This window comes from Sapajus apella, unplaced genomic scaffold, assembly GCF_009761245.1.
Source record: "Sapajus apella isolate SASKATOON/1434 unplaced genomic scaffold, GSC_monkey_1.0 scaffold12, whole genome shotgun sequence".
Taxonomy (NCBI): domain Eukaryota; kingdom Metazoa; phylum Chordata; class Mammalia; order Primates; family Cebidae; genus Sapajus; species Sapajus apella.
The window spans coordinates 20343236-20366693 of NW_022436952.1; the positions used below are offsets into that span (position 1 = coordinate 20343236).

Below are 23458 nucleotides of genomic sequence, written 5' to 3' on the forward strand. Positions count from 1 at the left end.
GCTTCCATGCTGAGAATGAGGAGCACTTTGCTCTTGAAGGTTTTGAGAAATGTCACACTGGGCTGGTTTCCTTTGCCCTCCTTGTGGGATTTACAAACACGGATTAATGCTTGAAAAATCGAGAGCATGTTCAAAGTTGAATTTAGAATTTACTGTGTATTCTCCCTACCCAGGAGAATATGAAAAGAGCTTTAAAAACTCAAGTGACAAACGAGAGATGATAACCAGGGACTTGGCTTGACAGTGGTGGTGACCAGGCTCCATCCTGGCATGCATTTGAGATTGACAGCCATGTCCCCACAGGTTTATTAAAGCAAGAACGGATGCCAAGCTCAGGGATAATAAATCTATTTTAATAACATTACTTTTGACAACAATTTGTACATGTATTTAAAGATAACTTTCAACCCCCACCCTTACCCCAGACTCCATTACAAATTGAGGCGTGAACTGCCCTTGCCAGGAAGTGAGCAAAGCTGTAACATCAAAAGTCTGCACGTCCCACTCGGAGAAGTGTGACTTTACACCGTGTTGGGAAAAATAACTAAGCATTTCAGTTTTTCATTGTACACCTGTACATTGGTTTAGATTGAATGGCTCAAATTAAACAAATATAGAGAGATTTCATATATACAAATATTATATCATGTATAGGTATATTATATCTATTTTAAAAGGATAAAATTTTAAACTTTGAAGTTGCATGCATGGACCACATCTTTTCTCACTCCCCTAATCCCCAGGTGTGAAGAGGCTCCCCGGTGCCCTCCCGGCCCTCGTCCCCATGACTGGATGGGACTTCATGAGAAGGGATGAGCGGCTGACGCTGGTGAGCAAAGCAGGCCACACCGCAGGTCGAGCCCGTGGGCCGGTGTCTCCGTGGCTGGTTTTGCTTTCTTCCACATGCTTTGGGTAACGTAATTATTGCTATTCAGTTTTAACCTCCAGAAAGAAGAGACAGGCTCTAGGACCTCACAGACAGTGAGCTGGGTGCGTTTAGGTACCTAGAGGGGTAAAATTACTCTCATACAGCCAATCTTTGGGGACGTGGAGGCCACGTTTGGGCCCTCCAGACACTGTCAGGATTGTTTTGCAGATTCAGAAGTATAAAATGACTGTAATAGGAGCTTTCAGTCACACAGTGGAAAAAGGAAAACTTAGGAAGTGAAACAAATTTTGTCTTCAGCCATTTACTTTGGAGCCTACTGAAGGGGGTGGCCTGAAAGGTTTTCCAGTGGCAGCCCCCCCCTCCCCAGCCACAACCAGTAGCTGGCAAAGGTCAAATGACCCAGGACTGCTAGAATCCTGGACCTGGTCCAGTTGTGGGTGAAAGGGCCTACTGTCCTGCTTCCTTTCTGTGGCTGTTAAACTGATACTGCAAGACCTGACAAGAGCCCTCGAGTCTAACCAGGCAAAGCAAGCCTCTCCCGCACCACCCCCGACCCCGCAAAGGACATTCCTGACCAGCCTTGGGTGGAGAGGTGGGTGCCGCTTGGCATGGAGGCTGAAAGTGGATCAAAAGAGGCACAAAGTCAAAAGGCAAAGGTCAAACAAAAGGCCGAAGTCACCACCCGAAAGGAACAAACAAAATCTGCACCACCAGCATCACCACACGGACTGGAGATCACAAGTTTCTGCCAAACTCCAACTTCGTGTTGGCAGTGGCAGGAAAGAGCCAACAGAGAACACTTGGCAAGCTCACGGACGCTGCTCCTGGCGGCGTTCCTGGGGCCCGTGATGTATGTACACGCGAGTCAGGATGGGCGGTACCATGTCAGAGGGCGGTGCTCTCAGACTCCTCCTCCGAGTCCCTCTTGTCAGTCACAGAGTGTCGCCGCACGTGCTCCAGGGGACTCAGGCGGAGCGTTGACCCAAGCTCTATGTGGATCGAGGGGATATCAAAGTGGACAAGATCTGGAAGGCGGCAGAGAGAGGTGGTTGAAAGGGGGCTTCCCCGCAAATGAGAAGCGAGTTGCAGGCAAACAGTCAGCCTTAGGAAGCAGGGGTGGTGGTATTCTAGGGATAGATCATTTGGAGGTCAGTTTAAGCATTTGGCTGCACAATCAGGTTGTGGTCATACCTGCCTCACTTCTACCCCATACATTGGTAGAACCAAAGCACCCAGGATGTGCTGCTGTGGTTCAGAGGAAGGCCAGAACAGCGCTTCCTCCCAAGCCACAGGGTGCTTTCTTCTTGATAAGAAGGATGCTGAGTAGGGTCTCAATGACATCTTTTTGGGGATCTATATCAGACTGCATTTCATTCCCCAGAATCTTCAAGGACAGGGCATGAGGCAGTGGAAAAGGACCCCTTTCTCCTCAAGCCTGTGAATGACTAGGGGAACCCTAAGCCTGTGTCCTGACTCTTGCATTTTGGACGGCTGACATGGGCAGAGTAGAAGGCCTCCCTCAGGACCCTGGTCATCACTGGTGCCAACTGTCCCTGACTGCAGGAAAACTGCCACCTCTGGTTACATCCTTATTGGGAGCATTAAAAGATCATTTTTTCCCAGCAAGATAATCAGGAGAAATATACTTGAAATTAATAGCTCAAGTGTCTGGACATCTGTAAGTCAGCAAAGATGACAGAAGGCCTCAGCCTGGCAGCTGAGTGGACACGAAGCCTGTTTGCCACACCATGTGAAAAACAGCCTTGCTGCTGCAGCCACCACCCTGGGGGACGCTGACGAGGCTGAGCTTGCTGACTCCTCTGGCATGTGCTACACAGAGAATCACAGATCCCCTGGGTCCCTTAGTCTCATCATGTGCCTCTTTTGATCCACTTTCAGCCTCCACTGTCCTGTCCTTTGCCTGCTTATTTATTTATTTATTTTTGAGACTGAGTTTCCCTCTCGTCACTCAGGCTGGAGTGCAGTGGTGTGGTCTCGGCTCATTGCAACCTCCACCTCCTGGGTTCGAGCAATTCTTCTGCCCCAGCCTCCTGAGTAGTTGGGATTACGGGCATGCACCACCACACCCAGCTTTTTTATTATTAATTTTTTATTTTTAGTAGAGATGCGGTTTCACCATGTTGGCCAGGCTGGTCTCCAACTCCTGACCTCAGGTAAATCACCCACCTCGGCCTCCCAAAGTGTTTAGATTACAGGCATGAGCCACCACGCCCAGCCTGCCTGCTTAGTTTCTGGCCCTCACTTAGCCTTGCAAGGCCAGGAACAACATTTCAGGAGGCAGAGGAAGGGAACATTGTTCAGACTGAGGAATACCATACTGAGTGTACAGACATACATTTGGACACTGTCCTGAAAGACATCATACAAACACGGAAGCTCTGGGACAAAGGTCCTCCCTCACCCCACCCCCCAGGCAGTCCTCATGTCCTTCCGGTCTGATGGAGAAGCAGAGATTTGGGAGGTGGGGGCTGGAGGAACAGCCAGTGCCACTGAAGCAGTGCCTTTTCCCTATTGCCTGGGTCATCTGCCTGCACAGGCGTGATGCTGAGTGGCCCGGGGCCCACCTCACTGTACAGGGTTCACTATCAGGTAAGAGCACAAGCTCCCCTGCTTAAAAATCCCAAATGTGTCTGGCAGGCAGAGCATGACCTTGGACAAGTTTCCCGCCTTCCCTGTGCCTCAGCAGTCAAATGGGAATAGTACAGGGAGGTGATGAGTTTAGACGGGCCCAGAACAGGACTCGTGCGAGTTGTCATACCCTTATCCTTGCTGCAACCTTAAAAAGACGCCCAAGGGAGAAGAGTCACTAAGTGAGGGAATGGGATTCAGGGGCAGAAGCCCTCATCATCATTCCTGGGAAGAGGGACACGGAGGCTGCCTGTTTCCAGGCCACTCTGGAAGCACCTGGCGATGCTGTCTGTGAGCACCAGATACCCTGGTGCCTGTTGCTAGTCTCTGCAGGACCGTGGGCCGAATTAGGAAGAAGACCTGGCTTACTCCGGCCACCCCTACTTACAGAGGCAAATACACATAAGTCCCGCTGGCTTCCTTCACATCCCTCCCTCAGTTATGGTTTGAGCATTTACTCTTTAGAGGAGGAGGAACAGATACTGATATAAATGCTCCCCCAAATTTTATTGAGTTGGGCAGAAAGGATCTGTCTGGCATATCCGCTGGGGATGAGGGAGAACGGGAGCAGGATGGGCGCTGATACGGATTCTTCAGGATTTGCCAGCAGTCTCGGCCCGAAAGAAGCCAGACATTAGGATCTAAGTCTAGGAGGGGAAACATGCTGGTATAAACTCAGGGCCACAGGAAATGGGACACAGGTTGCAGTGCGGACCCTGTGTCGGGCTGCACCAGGTAGGACCTCCCCTTGGGATGCTTTCCTTTTTTTTTTTTTTTTTTTTTTTTTTTTTTTGTTTGAGACAGAGTCTCATTCTGTGGCCCAGGCTGGAGTGCAGTGGCTCGATCTCAGCTCACTGCAACCTCTGCTTCTGGGTCCCTGCAATTCTCTGCCTCAGCCTCCTGAGTCACTGGGATTACAGGCGCCCAGCACCACACCTGGCTAATTTTTTGTATTTTTAGTAGAAACGAGGTTTCATCATCTTGACCAGGCTGGTCTTGAATTCCTGACCTCGTGATCCACCCACCTCGGCCTCCCAAAGTGCTGGGGTTAAAGGCGTGAGCCACCGCAACCGGCATGGGGCGCCTTCCTAAACGAAGGTGAGCAGGTGCACGTCCCCCAGGGCGCTGGGCACAAGCGCCTCCAGCACAAAAGTCTCATACAAAGAACAGATCTGTTACCACTCCACTGTCTCAATCTGAGGGAGAACAGAGGAGGAGGAACTGCAGACATGATTCTAGTGAAAGAGAAGTGGGGAAAGGGGCTGGCTGGGTTTTCCCCCAGCTCCTCCTAATGAAAAGAAAGAAAAAGAGGCCAGGGATCCCCCAAAGCCAAATAAGCTCATGGATCAACTCATCCTTGCTGAGGCTGGGGAAGGCTGGAGAGTGAGGCAGCCATGCGGATGGTCTGAGCCACATGCAGAGAGGAGGAGCGGAGGGGAGGAGCGGGCAGCTGGCCTGGCTAGCTAGCGGGGTGGAGGGGCACGGCCGGGGCCAGCTTACCCTGAAAATCCCCCTCACACGTATCCAAAACTGCGCCACTCATGTCACACAGCTGCAAGAACACAATGATAGGATTCGGAGAAAGGAATCAACACAAAACATGAACGTCACAAAAAAAAAAAGTGCCAATATCACAGTCCCAGGCGGCCACACCAAACCATGATGGATTCTACACTGGCTCAGAGACCTGAATGTACAAGACAAAACAGTCTGCTGCCAAAAGAACATTAAAACAGGGTCTGCACAGGGTGAGGGACATCATTATGAATCCAGGAGGTGGAGTTTTTTTTGTTTTGTTTTTTGAGACGGAGTCTTGCTCTGTTGCCCAGGCCGGAGTGCAGTGGCTCGATCTTGGCTCACTACAACCCCCGCCTCCCGGGTTCAAGCAATTCTCCTGCCTCAGCCTCCTGAGTAGTTGGGACTGCAGGCACCTCCCACAGCACCCAGCTAATTTTTGTATATTTCATAGAAATGGGGTTTCATCATGTTGGCCAGCATGGTCTCAATCTTTTGAACTTGTGATCCACCCACCTCGGCCTCCCAAAGTGCTGGGATTACAGGCTTGAGCCACCGCGCCCAGCCAGGGCAGGAATTCTTAAACCTGTGAGATGGAACGGGAACCACTTCTCATAGCACTTCGGGGGCACTGCCCTCCCAGGCCTCTGGCCCACTTTTTTGTTCCTCAATTTCTCCTCTCTTTCTGTTTCACAAGTGGCATCTTCTGCTCATTTTTTTTTTTTTGGACACGGGGTTTCACCGTGTTAGCCAGGCTGGTCTCAATCTCCTGACCTCGTGATCCACCCGCCTCAGCCTCCCAAAGTGCTGGGATTACAGGTGTGAGCCACTGTCCGGCCCATCTTCTGCTCATTCTATTGCTTATGTATTGACACCACCTGTGTCCCTTCCCTGGGGTAGCTGGAAGAGTCGGCAGCAGGTGTGACACGTTGGGAGGAACAGCCCTGGAGAACTGGCTTCAGTGACCTTCAGCTCCTCTGCAGGTGTGACCTTCCCGGGGCGGGGGGTGCAAACCTGTCCCCTCCCATCATCATGTGCTCCTTCAGGAGATAACACCTCGCCACCAAGACCCACCAAGATAGGAGTGGTGCTCACTGTCATTTTCCAGGGAGAAATTTGCCTAATTTTTAATAAGCCTCAGGGTAGATGACAGCAGCTGTATATTCAACATTAATCACATCCAAAAATAAAGAAGCTGAATCACCAGATGGCTCTTCCCTGTAATGTTTAAATCTGACCTAGCACAAACACTTGCAAACTGAACTAGCCTCTTCTAAGGCAGTACGGAGCTGAACCCCATGGGGTCACCGCTTCCATCTAATCAAGGAAGAAATAAATCACTCTTTTGGAGAAGAATGTGGAGGGGAAAGTGCAATATCCATGAAAAGTCCCAGCAGGCACCCTAGGACAGCATTGTTCTTTGAAATGGGTGAGTGGGTGTGTGTGGGGCGTGTGATGTGTGGTATGTGTGTGTGTTCCAACCCATGCTGCCTCACCTTCTGCTACTCGGGACAACACTAAACACACATATGCTCCAGCTCACCGCCACGCAGTAAAGTGGGTTGGCTCGAGCCCAAGACACGGCTCAACCCTGTGCCTGTCTCGCTGAACAAGGAAAATGCCCAAATGACTTTAGCAGCCACCACAAATATGCCCCTGACTTTATAATCTCACGTGGTTAAAGTGTGTGGGGGATGTTTCTTCTAGCCAGTGAATGGTTTTGGCTGAATGTGGTGTGTGTTTGTGATTTCGTGCTTACACATTTTTTTTTCTGGGAGAAGAGAGCTCCATCTTTGTTTCTAAATTTAAATCAAAACTAAATTAAGTCGTGGGCTTGTCCAATCAGTTCTTCAAGGAATTGGCCAGGGAGCGGAGTCTGGTTGGGGGGGGGGGCGTCGGAGGAGACATGCTTCTTTTCTGAGATTCACCCCTCTCTAACAATCTACCTAGAAGTATATTTTTCTAAGAAGGCTTATTTTACTAAGAGAGAAAAACATCTTTGGTTCTTAAGCTTGTTCTCCAGGTGAGCATTTATACCTGTCAGTTGCTTGGGCTCTATCTAGGGAATACCTGGGTTTTGATGCTGTTTAGTGATCATAACCAGCTTCCAGCCTCTCCTGAGGCCCCACTCCAAATGACTCAGTATCTTCAACCCCACCATTAACAGCAAAAACAGAACCCCAGGCTGGGAGGCTTAGACCAAGAGAGATCCCGTAAGAAGCCCCTGTGTGGGACACCTGGATTCCAGGGTTGCTTTGCATCAGTGGGCTTTTTTTTTTAGATGAGGCTTTCCTCTTGTTGCCCAGGCTGGAGTTGTTGCCCAATGGCACCATCTCGGCTCACCACAACCTCCGCCTCCCAGGTTCAAGGATTCTCCATCCTCAGCCTCCCAAGTAGCTGGGATTACAGGCATGTGCCACCACGCCTGGCTAATTTTTTGTAATTTTAGTAAAGATTGGGTTTCTCCAGGCTGGTCAGGCTGGTCTCAAACTCAGGACCTCAGGTGATCCACCTTGGCCTCTCAAAGTGCTGGGACTACAGGCGTGAGCCACCACGCCCTGCCAGCACTGGTGGGCTTCTGAGGAGATCTTATGAGCTACCCCTGGTGCCAGCCCAGTCACCTGAAAGCACACAGGAATTTGTTCCCTGGCAGTGACATTAACACCCCTCCCCTAGGCACATTTCACTAAGGTTCATAAAGTAAAGGTGAAGGAGCCTGTGGCTTGCTTACCTGTAGACATGCTTTCCCCAGGGGGCATGCCATCTAGCATGGGGGGCTCCGTGGACTGTGGACTAGAGGCCGAGAGGTTTACCGTGGGAGGCTGAGGAGGAGGCAGAGTAGGTCTCTGTCGGGGCTTAGGAGTGGGCCGAGATTTGGTCAAAGTGCTTGTAAAGACAGAAGGAGAGGCCAGGGGAGGAGCAGCAGCTGGAGAGAGCTGGCCCGAGGCCAAGGAGTACCCCTGAGGATAGCTCAGTCCATAGGGCGATGGGGTGCTCGGCGGGGTGGGGGACAGGCTGACTGGGGACGGCTGGCCAGCAGACTGGTCTGCCACAGCCCCTGGCTGGCCAAAGGGGACCTTGGGTGGAATTGGTGCCAGCTTCTTTGAAACTGAAAGAGAAAACACAACACAACAACAAACACAAAGTTGTTAAATAAAGCCGTTGTGGGGCCTGTTCACACACACTTCAGCGTCCAAAGCTGTCCCCACCTCCTGCCCTAGCACCCACCCACGCACAGCCCCCTGCCCTGACCCCCAGCCTCTTGCCCACACTGAGAGCAGCCAATACAATTTTCTTTCTTTCTTTCCTTTTTTTTTTTTTTGAGATGGAGTTTTGCTCTTGTTGCCCAGGCTGGAGTGCAATGGCATGATCTCAGCTCACCGCAACCTCCACCTCCTGGGGTTCAAGCGATTCACCTGCCTCAGCCTCCAGAGTAGCTGGGATTACAGGCATGTGCTACCACAACCAGCTAATTTTGTATTTTTAGTAGAGATGAGGTTTCTCCATGTTGGGCAGGCTGGTCTCGAACTCCTCACCTCAGGTGATACACCCGCCTCGGCCTCCCACAGTGTCGGGATCACAGGTGTGAGCCACCGCACCCGGCTCCAGTACAATGTTTAAAAATTAACCTAGAACTGCAAGTTTTCCTATCTTCCCATCTGTTAACTAATTTCTCCTCCTCTTTTCTGGATTTCTGCCCTGATCTACACATGTACACCCTGCCAAACTGGAGAACAAATTTCCCATCCACAGGAGTGGGCTGCTTTCCCAGTGGTGAGAGGTATCGCTGCTCCACTCTGAGCAAGAGTGAGTCAGTGGGGCGGGGTCCAGCAGAGGATGACTCTAGTTCCATTTGCTGTAATGGACAGAGGAGCCCTGACCCGGGGGCAGGTCCTCGGGATGGAAAACTGACTTTTGGCTGAAACTGCCCGATGGTTTCTGGCTCTCCTGACAGTGATATGTGATCAAATCCTTCGGCCACAGAACCCCTGTTGCTCTACGACTTTATATTCTGTGCCTCAATCCAGCATCCTTGCTGCTGAGGCTTTCCTGTCATTCATTTATCTTTGGAGAATGGTACCCTCCGGTCTAAGCATGTATATAAATTGACTGCATTTTTCTTTCTTTTTTTTTTTTTTTAAAGATGGGATTTCACCATGTTGGTCAGTCTGGTATTGAACTCCCGATCTCAGGTGATCCGCCTGCCTTGGCCTCCAAACTGCTTGGATTACAGGCATAAGCCACCATGCCCGGCCGATCGACTTCGGTTTTCAAAGCATATCATTGCCCTGACCTCCTTTGCCTTACCTTCATTTCCCTTTACCCAATCACCCTACAGGATGACAAATTCATTATACCTTTAACTGAAAATGAATTGGTAAAGACAACAAATCCAAACATCCAGGAGATGCTTGATGGGCAAAAAATATCTTGAGAGAGGGATCACTTAGATTTAAGTGAGGACTGGCTGTGTGTGGGTCTGATTCTAAAAGAAATTATCTTGTAAGTCCTCAGGGAGGCGTCAGAAACTCTTCTTTCACCCCACCCCACCCCACCCCCACTCCCTCTGGGGAACGAAGTCTGTTAGGAGGACAGTGCATGTATTCTCCAGGTGTGGTCAGTCTGCAGTGTGGACAGAAGAACATGCCCTGGCCGGGCTTGGTGACTCACGCCTATAATCCCAGCACTCTGGGAGGCTAAGGTGGGTGGATCACGAGGTCAGGAGATGGAGACCAGCCTGGCCAAGACGGTGAAACCCCGTCTGTACTAAAAATACCAAAAAAATAGCCCAGTGGAGTGGCAGGGGCCTGCAATCCCAGCTACTGGCGAGGCTGAGGCAGGAGAATTGCTTGAACCTAGGAGGTGGAGGTTGCAGTGAGCCGAGATTGCTCTGCCTAGGCAACAGAGCAAGACTTCATCTCAAAAAAAAAAAAAAAAAAAAAGAGAAAAAAGGACATACCCTTCAGAATCCTGCCAACTTGGGCTTAAATTTCTATCCTGCCTCTTACCTGCTCTATTCCGAGTCAACTTATTCAAACATCTTCTATGCAATCGGAGGAATAAGATTTTCTCTGCAGCAGCGTAATAATTAAATGAGATTATGCATGTCAAGTACTGCCTAATCATGACATAATAAAACCACTTAACTTTCCAATTTCACTTTTCAACCCTATTTCCTGAGTACAGGGGAAGTGTTTCCAGCAGCTGCTACTGTAGCTCATGACAGCCACATGGTCATGGGTGACAGATGGAGGGGTACCCCTGGATGAGAAGCAGGTGGAGACCCTAGGTATCAGCACTCGTGCATGCCTTCTCATGAAGGAGCTGGGGGAGGAGGATGCATCACCATGTCTGTGATGACATTTACCACTTCCGGTGGTGATAGGAATAGGATGTGAAATTGTAGGCACGTTGTCAAAAGACTGAGGTGTTAAAAAAAAAAAAAAAAAAAAAAAGACTAGCTAAGTATGCCATCTGTGGGCATGATGGGGAGTAGAGAAGAAATTTATACTTTTCAAAAGATGGGTTCGGGCCACTGAAGGTCACTTGGGAAAGGGACCTGAGTCACTCTAGGCCATACTGCCTGTATATGTCCAATGTGCTGCAAAAACTAAAAGGGTCAACCTGTCACTGGCATTAGGAGGCTGGCTAGCTGCTACAGGAACCCTGGCCCTCCCACTGGGCAAGGTAATGACTTAGCCATCACCTCTGTATTGCAGTGCTGTGGGGTAAGTTAAAAGACTCTTTTTTCTTTTTAATTTCTTTCTTTTTTTTGTTTTTGAGATGGAGTTCTGCTCTTGTTGCCCAGGCTGGAGTGCAATGGTGTGATCTCAGCTCATCGCAACCTCCACCTCCCAGTTTCCAATGATTCTCCTGCCTCAGCCTCCTGAGTATCTGGGCTTACAGGCATGCACCACCACACCTGGCTAATTTTGTATTTTCTTTTTTAGTAGAGACAGTGTTTCTCCATGTTGGTCAGGCTGGGGTCGTCACTCCTCAGTTGATCTGCCTAACTCGGCCTCCCAAAGTGCTGGGATTATAAGTGGGAGCCACTGACCCTGGCCTTTTTTTTTTTTTTTTTTTTTTGAGACAGAGTTTCACTTTGCTGCCCAGGCTAGAGTGCAATGGCACAATCTTGGCTCACTGCAACCTCTGCCTCCCGGGTTCAAGCAATTCTCGTGCCTCAGCCTCCTGAGCAGCTGGGATTATAGGCACCCGCCACCATGCCCAGCTGATTTTTTGTATTTTAGTAGAGATGAGGTTTCACCATGTTTTCCAGGTTGGTCTTGGACTCCTGAATTCAGGCAATCTACCCGCCTCAGCCTCCAAAAGTGCTAGGATTATAGGTGTGAGCCACTGCGCCCGGCCAGTTAAAGTGCCCTTCAAAATGAAGACGTGCCCAGGAATATGGCATCTAGACCAAGTAGAAAGCATTGGTGCTGGAGAAATGCTCTGAAATGCTGAAATCTCACCCCCACCACTTTGGCCCAACTCCGATTCAACCTTCACGATGTCCTTTCTTCTGGGTCACCCGTCCTAACTCCTGGGTCTGGAAATCATGCCCCCAGGCGTCCTCACAGTACCCTGAGTGTCTCCCAGCACAGTATCAACACCTTTGCGTTATTGCTGCCTTCCTTTCTGGAAAGCATAGCAGGGCTCAGTAAATATGTATAGAATGCAGAAGGAATGAGTGGGAATCAAATAAGATCGCGGGCTTGTTGAAGGCAGAGAAAGAGAATGAAAATGCCCAATGATCGGCGCTAAGGGGGCTGGAAAAGGGCCTGTCATGAAGGCACTGGTGGGTGAGCTAAACCCGGCCCTATTCCACAAATCCCAGAGTTAAAGCTGCTTCTAGACTTGTAAGTGGCCTGAATTTGGAACACGTGCAATGATGTATTATTTTAGACGAGTGAAAACTGCAAAGAGATGACACAGGTAAGAACAAACCAAAAAGGTTCAGATAAATACACTCAGTACAGCGCTTTATTTATGAAATGTCACCATGGAGCATACCTTTAGCTTTTGAGAGTGATTATCTGAAGAGAAGGTAATAACTGGGCAGTGTAGCTATTCTCAGGCCTTCCAAAGCAGAAGTATTCAGTGTTGAGACTCAGTTTTTGTTTTTTGTTTTTTTTTTTGAGACAGAGTCTCCAGAGTCTCACTCTGTCACCGGGCTGGCGAGATCTCAGGTCACTGCAATCTCCGCCTCCTGGGTTCAAGTGTTTTTCCTGCCTCAGCCTCCCAAGTAGCTGGTACTACAGGGGCACGCCACTGTGCCCAGCTAATTTTTTTATTTTTAGTAGAGACAGGGTTTCACCATGTTGGCCAGGATGGTCTTGATCTCCTGACCTTGTGATCCACCTGCCTTGGTCTCCCAGAGCCACGGTGCCCGACCGAGACTCAGGTATTACAGAAGCTATCCTGAGTCCCTCTGTCACCTTGTACGACTGATCCAGGGGTAGGCAGCTGTACGGGGCTGGCTTGGGGGGAAGGAGGCTCCTGTAGATGACCCTACACAGCTTTTCAAATGACAGAGGTAGAACCTGGCAGGTCTCTGGAAAACACGTCATTGTGGACAATAATTTTTGCCCTGGTTGAATCATTTGGTGTATGGGAAGCACTGTCCTCTCTATGCCCCTAACGAGCCCACCTGTCAAATGAGTAAACTGAGGAATCATACAGAAATGATCCCTTTTAACTTCCAAAGCTCGAATGACCAGATAGGAATTTTTCACTAAACCACACGGTTTCTCAATATCCAAGTGAACTGAGGAAAACAAGTCTTCTGGGAATGTAAACACCACCTCTAGCCTGAGACCAAGGAGAAGGGAAGGAGGGCCATACCTTTCCGGAGGGTGTGAGGACTCTGGTCTGCAGGCAGCTGGCTGGGGCTGGGGCTGGCACCTGGCTGAGGCCCTGGTTGCGTCCCTGCACAGGCTGTCCCTTGGCTGGAGCCTGGACTTCCTTTCTGTGTAGACCCTGGAGAAAGTTCCTTGCTTTTTGATGCGCTGAAACACAAGCACACAATACAAAAGAGAAGCCCCGAACTCAGTGAGCTGCAGCACCAGCCTTGCTAATGGCCACCCTGTGTGTCCTTCCGGGCCCTGTACAAGTCTGTCCCAGCTCTGGTCTGTCTTGGTCCCTTCCTAAAGCCTTGCAGATGCTCCATGAGGTGATTGTCCTTCCTGGAGCTCCGACAGCCTGGGTTCCATCCCATCTCTGTGGCACTTGGCGTTCACTGCCAACGCCCTTTTCATGTGCCTGCCCTCCTCTTCTCAAGGAGACCGTGAGCAATGTGAAGAAAGGGGCCTAGGCACCTCCACTGTATCCTGCCATCAACCCGGGAATTCTAGAATATTCTCAAACTGGAACACCAAAGTGTGTTTTTCCTACGACAGCCAAGAGGACTTCTTGGGGCCACTGTGCCCAATGAGTGTTGATGACACGGACTCCCGCTGCCAAGCTTGTGGTCCAGCTCTCTAGCTGTTTGCCCTGAGCCTTCAGCGCACCCCTAAGCAGGAGGAATTCTAGGACTCATCCTCAAACTCAATACCCATTCCAGCAGAGGCGAGGGTGGACAGAGACCCAAGCCATGCCCTTAACTGTGGGCCAGTTTGAGTCCCAGTCCCAGGCTTAGAGATAGGTGAAGGTCAGTGGCAAAGCCTCTGGCCTCTCAAATTGACAACAGGACACCCTAGGTCACCAGGTCCTGAAGAGGATTCATCGTGACTGCAAGGCCATTCCTCAGCCTTCTCCTAAGGATGAAGCACATATTAGAAGACACCTGACTCCACACCACAGACCAGGGATTTGCCATCCCGACACGCTGATGGTAGATATTACTAATTGATCGCCATTCTTCTCCCACAGCATTCTCATTCCTCTTCAGGAAAATACTCCAGATGGCCTCTCATGAATCAGGGGAGATGCCCCAGAGCTGGGAGCTATCTGTCATCCCTGCTAGAACCTACCTGGATTCTGATGCCCATACAGGGGGCATGAAGAGTCTGGGAACCGAAATCCTCTGCAATAGCTGTTTCTATCCCACAAAAGCAGGCACAGCCTGGGCCAGGCGCGATGGCTCATGCCTGTAATCCCAGCACTCTGGGAGGGCGAAGAGGTCAGGAGTTTGAGACCAACCAGCCTGGCCAACTGGTGAAACCCTGTCTCCACTAACAATACAAAAATCAGCCGGGTGTGGTGGCACATGCCTGTAATCCCAGCTACTCGGGAGGCTGAGGCAGGAGAATCCCTTGAACCCAGGAGACGGTTGCAGTGAGCTGAGATCGCAGCACTGCACTCCAGCCTGGGCAATGGAGTGAGATCCTGTCTAAAAAAAAAAAGGAAAGAAAGAAAAGAAAGAAAAAGAAAAGAAAGAAAAAGAAAAAAGAAAGAAGAGAAAGAAAAAAAAAGAGAGAGAGAAAGAAAGAAGAAAGAAAAAAAAGGCAGGCACAGCCTATTTCTTTCCTAACTAGAAACTCCAAGTGTTAATTTGGAGAAAATTCCAACAGAAACACAGCACTCTTGTCCGCTGAGGTGAGAAAGGCTGGGAGCAGGGAGCTGGGCCAGAAAAGCCGACAGTGTCAAAGCACAGGCTGCTTTCCTCATGCAAAGGAAAAAGGAAAGACCACATTCAATGTGGAGGCACATTCTCTCCCTTTTGGGATGAGTCTCACACACTATACCTATTCCCCAAGCGGCAAAGACCATTTTATTCAGAGGCACCAAAAAAGCAATAATTCCTGTCTCTATTCTGTTAATGAAAAACGAACACAGCAACAGAAAATCCTTGCCTCACTTAGGCTGGACAAGGAGTTGTCTTTGATTCATCGTTAGGCTCAAGGTTACCAGGTATCCAGGCATCAATGCCAAATATCTACTACCCTTCCCTCCACCTCTGCCACTATCAAGAGGAAGGCCAATCAACCAGGCAAAAACAATGTCATAACCAGCAAACCGAAAAAATTGCTTCTTGTGGGTGGGTAGACTCTTCTGCCTTCCTTTGGACACACATCTATCCAAGGAAGCTAGGAATGAGTTCTTTCTTCCGTCTTGCTCTGTCGCCAGGCTGGAGTGCAGTAGCGCGATCTCTGCTCATTGCAATCTCCACCTTCCAGGTTCAAGCAATTCTCCTGCCTCAGCCTCCTGAGTAGCTGGGATTACATGTGCATGCCACCGCACCCAACTAGTTTTTGTATTTTTAGTAGAGATGGGGTTTCACCATGTTGGCCAGGATGGTCTCAATCTCCTGACCTCATGATTCACCTACCTCGGCCTCCCAAAGTGTTGGGATTACAGGCGTGAGCCACGGCGCCCGGCTCGGACACACTTTCTCCAGCACAGAAACAGGTATTTACCTACTTAACTTTGTCCTCTCTCCCCAGCATAGGTGCAGCTGGCCCAATGTGGAGAGGTGGGATGTAGGGTGGCTATTAGGGAGACTACATGAACAAGGCATGCTTAAGGCACGTTTGAAGACAAGTTAGTTCTGAAGATGCATGACTCAGCCCACGAGCTTGGTGCCAAGAAGCAGGAAGCAGAATTTTGGGGTTAGCATTCATGCTAAGCAGTTGGGCAGGATATGGAGGCAGAGCTTGGCTGGATAGAGCCAGGGAAAGAGCTGAAGGCAGGGCCTGGGGTCGGGGCTGGGAGGGTGGGAACCAGTCAGAGCGAAGGAGGGGCCTGCCATCCTCAGGGGAGGGGGAGCTGGAACAGGAATCATGCCACTGGAGGGAACATCATCTGGGCTGCAAACATCCAGGAAACAGAAACAACAACATAAACAAAAACAATGGAACACCTGTTTGTACTGGGAGAAATCCATGTGGGGAGAGAAAAAAAAAAAAGTGATGGAAAACAAAAAAGAATACGAACATTCAAAGCAAAGTTACAAAACCGGTCAGCCCAGGCAAAGGAGAAGGACATTTGGCCGGAGAGCAACGTGAGTGACCTTTAAAATAGTCTAAACCAGCGGTTGCCAATCCCTGCCCACGAGTGATTCTGCAAAGCCACCCATCCAGAATGTTCCTGGAATGCCTTCAGACCCTGGGGGAATCCATCTTCAAGGAGCATTTTTTAGGAATCATTTAGATGCCAAATACCATATGGCACTGAGTTTCCTTTATAAGATGGGAAACCAGGATGAAGCCCATGAATGTCCGAAAAGGAAATGGTCCCAGCCCATCTCCTGTCTGTGTGTCCTAGGCCTCACCTAGATCCCCATTCTCAGGGTCTGCTTCTCCACTGAACTCACTGTGCCTGCTTCTGCACCTCCCAAGTCCTCTGTGGCCTCGCAAATGCACAACCAGGACTGAGCATCCTCTGAGTTGAAGACGTCAATAACAATCCCAGCATACCGAGGGTCAGGTGCCCCCTCCTGTGTGCTCTAAGACTATCCCCCTGTCCCTTTGTCATTTCCCAGTTTCCCAGTTTTATAAATATATAAAAAAAATTTTAAATTTAAATATATATATATATATTTTTTTTTTTTTTTTGACACAGAGTCTCACTCTGTCGTCCAGGCTGGAGTGCAGTGGAGGAATCTCAGGTCACTGCAACCTCTGCCTCCCAGATCCAGGCAATTCTCCTGCCTCAGTCTCCTGAGTAGCTGGGACTACAGACGTGCGCTACCCAGCTAATTTTTGTATTTTTAGTAGAGATGGCGTTTCACCATATTGGCCAGGCTGGTCTTGAACTCCTTGACCTCAGGTGATCTGCCTGCTTCGGTCTCCCAAAGTGCTTGGATTACAGGTGTGGGCCACTGAGCCTGGCCGTGAAAATACTTTTTAGTTGTTAAACAAAATATAACAAAAAAGCCTGGAAGCCTCTCATGTACGGGGTTGGTGTGGGCATGTTTGTGTGGTGTATGAGGATGTGTGTCTATGTGTATGCGTGTGTGTCTGAAGAAAGGTTTGGGTTAGAAGATTCAGCTTCCCAAAGTCTCCAAAACTTTTCTGGCAGCGGCCACATATGAATGCCATGTTCTCTAACAGAAGACACAGGGGCACCTGATTTCATGTTGCTTTTCTGGTGTTTGAAATTGCTGTTTGAGGAAAGATAGAAACAAACAGCAGAGTTGTTTCACGGTGTAATTCTCACTTCCAGAATCTGCCTCCCCTGATCAGGCCCCTTTCAAGGAAGGGCCAGGTACTGTCTCCTCCCCTGCAGCCCTGGGGATACATAGCCAAGTGCTGTCAATATCCGTCAGGGCCTGTTTGCTCACTGGAATGTGAACTTTTATTTTATTTCTTCTTATTATTTTTTGAGATGGAGTCTTGCTCTGCTGTCCAGGCTGGAGTGCAATGGCATGGTCTCGGCTCACTGCAACCTCCGCCTCCCAGGTTCAAGTGATTCTCCTGCCTCAGTCTCCTGAGTGGCTGGGACTACAGGTACCCGCCACCACGCCCCGCTAATTTTTTGTATTTTTAGTAGAGATGGGGTTTCACTATGTTGATCAGGCTGCTCTCGAACTCCTGACCTCATGATCCACCCACCTCGGCTTCCCAAAGTGCTGGGATTACAGGCATAAGCCACCTTGCCCAGCCTGGAATGTGAACTTTTTAAGGGCAGCAGTCATGTTTTTATCTTTAAAAAGAGAAAGTTCTCAGTTAATGTTCACCGAGCTAACCATGGAATGAATTCCTGCCTTTTTCCCTCTTCTAAAATAACGGAAATTCAACCATGTGGCAAGCTGCAAAGGTCACCAGGCCCAGTAGGACTGCCACCTCCATTCCTTCCCTGACTTGCACCCATTTTAGTGCAAAAAAAAAAAAAAAAGAAGAAGAAAAGAAAAGAAAAAGGAAAAGGCTCCTATGACTATAAACAGGAGGAAGAGAAACATAGAAATTATAAACTTCGAAACAGGATAAAGTAGCCCCCTCATCTGTGATTTTACCTTCTGCAGTTCTAGTTACCTACGATCAGTTGTGATCCAAAAACAGTGTGCTATTCAACTGTGTACTTACAGTTGAATAAAGTGTTTTGTGGCTGGGCACGGTGGCTCACACCTGTAATCCCAGCACTTTGGGAGGCTGAGGCAGGTGAATCACTTAAGGTCAGGAGTTTGATACCAGCCTGGCCAACATAGTGAAACCCCATCTCTACTAAAAATACAAAAAATAGCCTGGTGTGGTGGCACTTGCCTGTAATCCCAGCTACTTGGGAGGCTGAGGCAGTAGAATCACTTTAACCCGGGAGACGGAGGTTGCAGTGAGTCCAGATGGTGCCACTGCACTCCAGCCTGGGCAACAGAGCAAGACTCCTCCGTCTCAAAAAAAAAAAAAAAAAAAAAGTTTTTTGAAAGGCACCACATTCACATAATTGTATTACAGCATATGGTTATACTTCTTCTATTTTATTACTAGTTATTGCTCACGTCTTACTGTGCCTAATTTGTAAATTAAACTTTATCATAGTATGCGTGTATGAGAAAAAAATATATAGAGAGAGTATATATAGAGTTAGGTACTATCCACTGTTTCAGGCATCCACTGGGGGTCTTGGAACAAATCCCCCACGGATATGGGGGGCTACTGTAACGACAAAGACAGAGGAAGGAGAAAACAGAGAGTTGGGAACCCTAAGACTCCTCACCCCACCTTCGCAAGCTGCCACCTTCTGCTTGCTTGCGATGATTTGCTGGGGAAGCCTGGGCTTTGTGTGATAATCCAGGCAGCTGTGATGACTTACTTGGTGCCAGCGTGATGCATAAGCCAAACGTGAATGCTTAGAAACCGGGGCGGGAGCGTGGGAAATGACAAAATCCACGAGGTTTCCAGAGCCGCAAACCCAGACACCCCCTGCATCGCCCACCAGCCCGCCCGGACAGCAGTGGCCCGCGCTTACCTGGTGCGCTCGGGCCCGGGCTGGAGGCCCAGGCCGGATGGAGAGAGCGCGGGGGCCGCGGGACTGTCCAGGGGCTGCTCCGGCAGCGGCGAAGGCAGGGGCGCAGCCAGCTCGGCGGGCGGGGCGGGAGGCTGCATGGAGGGCGGGGCGCAGGACGCTTTCCGACCGGCCGAGGAGCCTCTTCGAGCCACCCAAGATGTGTCCATGACCCTCACGCCCATGCTGGCGAGGGACACAAAGACACCGCTTACCCACGCGTGACAGATGACAGGTGACAGGCTCCCTCCCCCGTCAAGCGGAAACATTCAAGCAGGTCCGCGTTGGGAGAAGAGCAGCGCAGCTTTAGCACCCCGGAGGCCCGGGAAGCGATGCATGGGGGCTGTGCTCCCAGCGCCCTGGCTCCTCCCAGCGGCCGAGACCCAGCCCTGGGCAGCCCAGGCCTGACAAGAGCGGCCCTGTCACTGAGGCAAGGAGCAGGGCACAGTCGGCAGCGCTGGCGGCCACAAGCTGTGCTTCAACCCCCTGCCAAAGCCCGCTGGCTGAGGATGATGGCCCGGCAAGCTCCCTGGGTGTCAACTGCAAGCCTTCCTCACAGCAGTACGTGGCCCTAACTGGGGGGCAGGGGCTCTTACGCCTCCCAAGTGCAAGATGAGGTGGGAGGGGCAGAGAAGGGGGGAACATGAAACTGACAGCAGGAGACATTTAAATATGCATCCTTCTCTATGTAACTTGGAGTCTAGCCCCAGCTCCACCACTGCTGGGATCCTGGCCAAGTCACACCTCTGCAGGCCATTCCCGCTTGTCTACACAGCAGGGAAGGGGCTGCCTGTGCCTATGGTCCCTCTGGGCTCTGATTCTATTTTAATGATGGGCACACAGCTTCAAAGAAGTCGGCCAAGCAACCAGACGCGGCATATTCACCCTCTGGTGGAGCTCACTACGATGCATGGGTGGCTCAGTTTCAGAGACTGAACGTGGCCTCACAGCTACCAGAGGATACCATACCTTTGGATTTTCCTAAGGCTGCAGGGACAGAAACATACAGATATTAGTGTCAAAAACTCTAGGCCTTCCTTTGGACATAAAGCTTGTCTTTCTGCAAGGGGTCTCTCTCCACGGTCCAGGGTCTTGGGGTGGGATTTTTATTGTGCTATACAATTATTACAATTTAGTGGGTCTCTCTGAAGTGACTCTTCTATTTGTGTAAGTGAAAGTCATACCCTACCACGCACACAAGTAAAGAGAGCAGCTGAAGAGCTGATATTGCTGTGGCATGGGGAAGAAAGAGGCAGAAGGGGGAAAGAAATTGGTAAAAGTAGTCATTTTTTTTTTTTTTTTTTGAGACAAAGTTTCGCTCTTGTCACCCAGGCTGGAGTGCAATGGCACGATCTCTGTTCACTGCAACCTCCACCTCCTGGGTTCAAGCGATTCCCCTGCCTCAGCCTCCCAAGTAGCTGGAATTACAGGTACCTGCCACCACGCCCAGCTAATTTTCATAGTTTTAGTAGAGATGGGGTTTCATCATCTTGGCCAGGCTGGTCTCAAACTCCTGACCTCAGGTGATCCACCTGCCTCAGCCTTCCAAAGTGCTGGGATTACAGGCATGAGCCACCACATCCAGCCTTATCCACTCACTTCTAAGTTACATAGACTCGGAAGGTGGTTAGCTCCCTTTCCTCTAGTTTAGGAGGCACTGCTGCTGTCATCCTCAGTCAAAGTTTCACTGACTAAGAGAAGAGCTCACATTTCTAGTATTAAGGGAGAAACAGGACATTCATGCTGGGAGGAAACATATGCTCCCGGCCAGCATTTGTCTCTATCATGTATCTGCACAGCCGGATAGGTGTATGAGGACTATTATATGCTCACTCTCACTTCCTCCTTACCAAATAAATGGCCACCTATACTAGTCAGACGCACAAAACTATTATACCATGAAATCCTGCTCACCTAGAAAGGTCACATGTACCTTGTAGAGGTACAGCAAGATTTAAGAACAGAAGAAGTTCAGGTATGGAGATTTGGTTTTAGCAGGTGGGATGGTGGGATTTAGGTGCTTTAAGGAGATATGGGGAGTGATGAAACCAAGCACATGCTGGGATGGGGATGGCTTCCTGATGCCCTTCCTTCCTAGGATCACCGGAGACCTCATGTCTAGTGCCATTGCTGGTATCTCTCCATCGCCGCTGGATGGCTTCAAGGAGGCACCAGGGATGGAGGGAAAGGGGAAGGATGTCTCTTTCCTGGACCCAATTGTTTCCAAAGTCATCTGGGGTCTGAGAACCTTCTATCAATAAACAAACACCTCCTATAGGATATCCAGAAATGCTTTTGGAGGCCACTCGAAACTCTGGGACAGAGTCTAGTTGCATCCCCTGGTATTTAAAGTGGACTGCAGAGGATCATTGAATGGTGGTCTGCAGGCTTCAGAATGTATCAGGATGAAAAGAACAAAGAGCTTAACGTTCCTCCTGCGGAAGGGAACTGATACTGCTTAGTTGCAGTTGGTAAGGACTGCAGGCATGCGGGGTATTTCCTATGGTAACCAGCATAAGGAGCCCTAAAAAAATGTAAGTCCTACCCATCTGCTCTTCCTTGCCCAGTTCTCTTCTACTTTAAGAAGTCTTTCCCAGCCGGGCACAGTAGCTCACACCTGTAATCCCAGCACTTTGAGAGGCTGAAGCGGGAGGATCACAAGGTCAAGAGATAGAGACCATCCTGGCCAACATGGTGAAACCCCATCTCTACTAAAAATACAAAAATTAGCTGGGCATGGTGGCATGCATCTGTAGTCCCAGCTACTCAGGAGGCTAAGGCAGGAGAACTGCTTGAACCCAGGACGCAGAGGTTGCAATGAACAGAGATTGCACCAGTGCACTACTCCAGCCTGGCAAGAGAGCAAGACTCCGCCTCAAAAAAAAAAAAAAAGGCTTTTCCACCTGGTGGAAAAGGCCTGGGCCAAAGCTTGTGGGGGATGCTTTATATTTCCCCAACATTACATTCTAGCATCAGTAATCTCAGACACCAGTCTCCTTGATGATCTTCTGGTTTACCAAGGGAAGGTGTCAACATGGGCATGGGGTAGGTACTAGGTGAGACTTGCTAAATAACACTGGTAAAATTTCGGCAACTGAGAAATATGAGTTGAACGTGCCACTTCTCCCTTTGTAAAGAGGCTACAGTGCCATATGTAATCACTACTTTCCCAGCTGAAATCACTTTCTCATACAAGGCAGCATCACATGTTCATTGTGAATTCACATCAAATGTTCACTGACATTTTCAAACAGTAATATAAATCTTTACACAGTAAATCAATCACAAAGGCAGCAGCAATGCTCTTGGAAGCCTAAAAGCGCATTTACCTTCCAAGGCAAGTTGGTATATGTAAATGTTCAAATGTCTAGATAAAACTCAACCTGAAGACAGAAATAATAAAATTGCTCAGTATGTGGCCAAGAAGGGGAAATCTACTCACAGATGGGGATCCAACCAGAAGGTTATAGCAGCAGTTCATAAGCTTCTGCTCATTGTTTTATTGTATAAAGAAACAGCAGCCAGAATCTAAGCACTGCTGCTGTTTCTTAAGACAGGAGCAATACTAAAGTAGAATTAATAAAAAAAAATCTGACTCCAGCAGACATTTCTGCATGGATACCTAAGGCCAGTCTAGATGGCAAAGATTTCCCATGCCTCTGCTGAAAACAGAACAATTTGGCTTTCAGATCTTTTTATAGTTGAATCAAGGTGAAAGCAAGAAGCCAGGGGCCAGGAAGAATCTCTGTGAAGCAAAGGGCCTAGAAATCAATAAGCAGGACGCCCAAGGCCTCCTTCTGCCTTTTCTGTGCCTCCCGGTGGTAGGAGGTAAGGAGCCTGCAGAATCTGGGGATAGAACCTGAGATGATGATCTCCACTGCTTTTTTCTTTCTTTTTTTTTTTTTTCAGGGTCTTGCTCTGTCACTCAGACTGGAGTGCAGTGGCATGATCATGGCTCACTGCAGCCTCGACTTCCCGGGTTTAGTGATCCTCCCATCTCAGCCTCCTGAGTAGCTTGGACTACATGCACATGCTACCATGCCTGGCTAATTATTGTAATTTCTTAGAGATGGGTTTCACCATGTTACCCAGGCTGGACCACTGCTCTCTCTTAGAGTAAGACGACAAGGGGCAGGAAATACAGAGTTGTCACCGCACATCATTGGGATGCACGGGGACGTGAGTCAGGTGACAAGTCCTCACTTTGGGAAAGTAGTCCCACTGAAGAACTATCTTCCCTGCCTGCCAGCACCTTATATTTGCATAGGATTTATCATAATGCACACGTGGGTATTTTTCATGAGACTGTATCATGGAACAGGTTCTGGAATGACCCAGGCCTCTAGTCCTAGTTAAACCATTCACTGACTCAGTAGAGCTCTCTCTTCATCACAGAATGGAACTAATACTTCCCTTCCTGTTTCCAGCATTTCCATGAAGGTAATTTATCAATTATTGAGTGCTACAATATATTTAGGATGTCCCTGCACCATGACCTGGGGGCGGAAGCTGAATGGTCATATG

At 49.3% G+C, this 23458-nt stretch overlaps 1 protein-coding gene across 6 annotated transcripts in view; it reads right to left on the bottom strand.

The window, feature by feature from the left end:
- Positions 1-332: 332 nt before the first annotated feature.
- ARHGAP44 (Rho GTPase activating protein 44) overlaps positions 333-23458 on the bottom strand; it is a 206590-nt gene continuing 183464 nt past the window's right edge. For 2 of the 6 annotated variants that reach the window (XM_032280236.1, XM_032280234.1), the window contains 5 exons: positions 18899-19120; positions 12899-13062; positions 7785-8162; positions 5039-5090; positions 333-1914 (listed from right to left, as the gene is read on the bottom strand). In XM_032280236.1, the coding sequence (XP_032136127.1) occupies positions 5083-5090; positions 7785-8162; positions 12899-13062; positions 18899-19120 (772 nt within the window). In that variant the 3' untranslated portion in view covers positions 333-1914; positions 5039-5082. Of the gene's footprint in view, positions 1915-5038; positions 5091-7784; positions 8163-12898; positions 13063-18898; positions 19121-19903; positions 19922-23458 lie in introns of all 6 variants that reach the window. The other 4 variants (XM_032280233.1, XM_032280231.1, XM_032280232.1 and 1 more) reach the window with 4 other exon arrangements.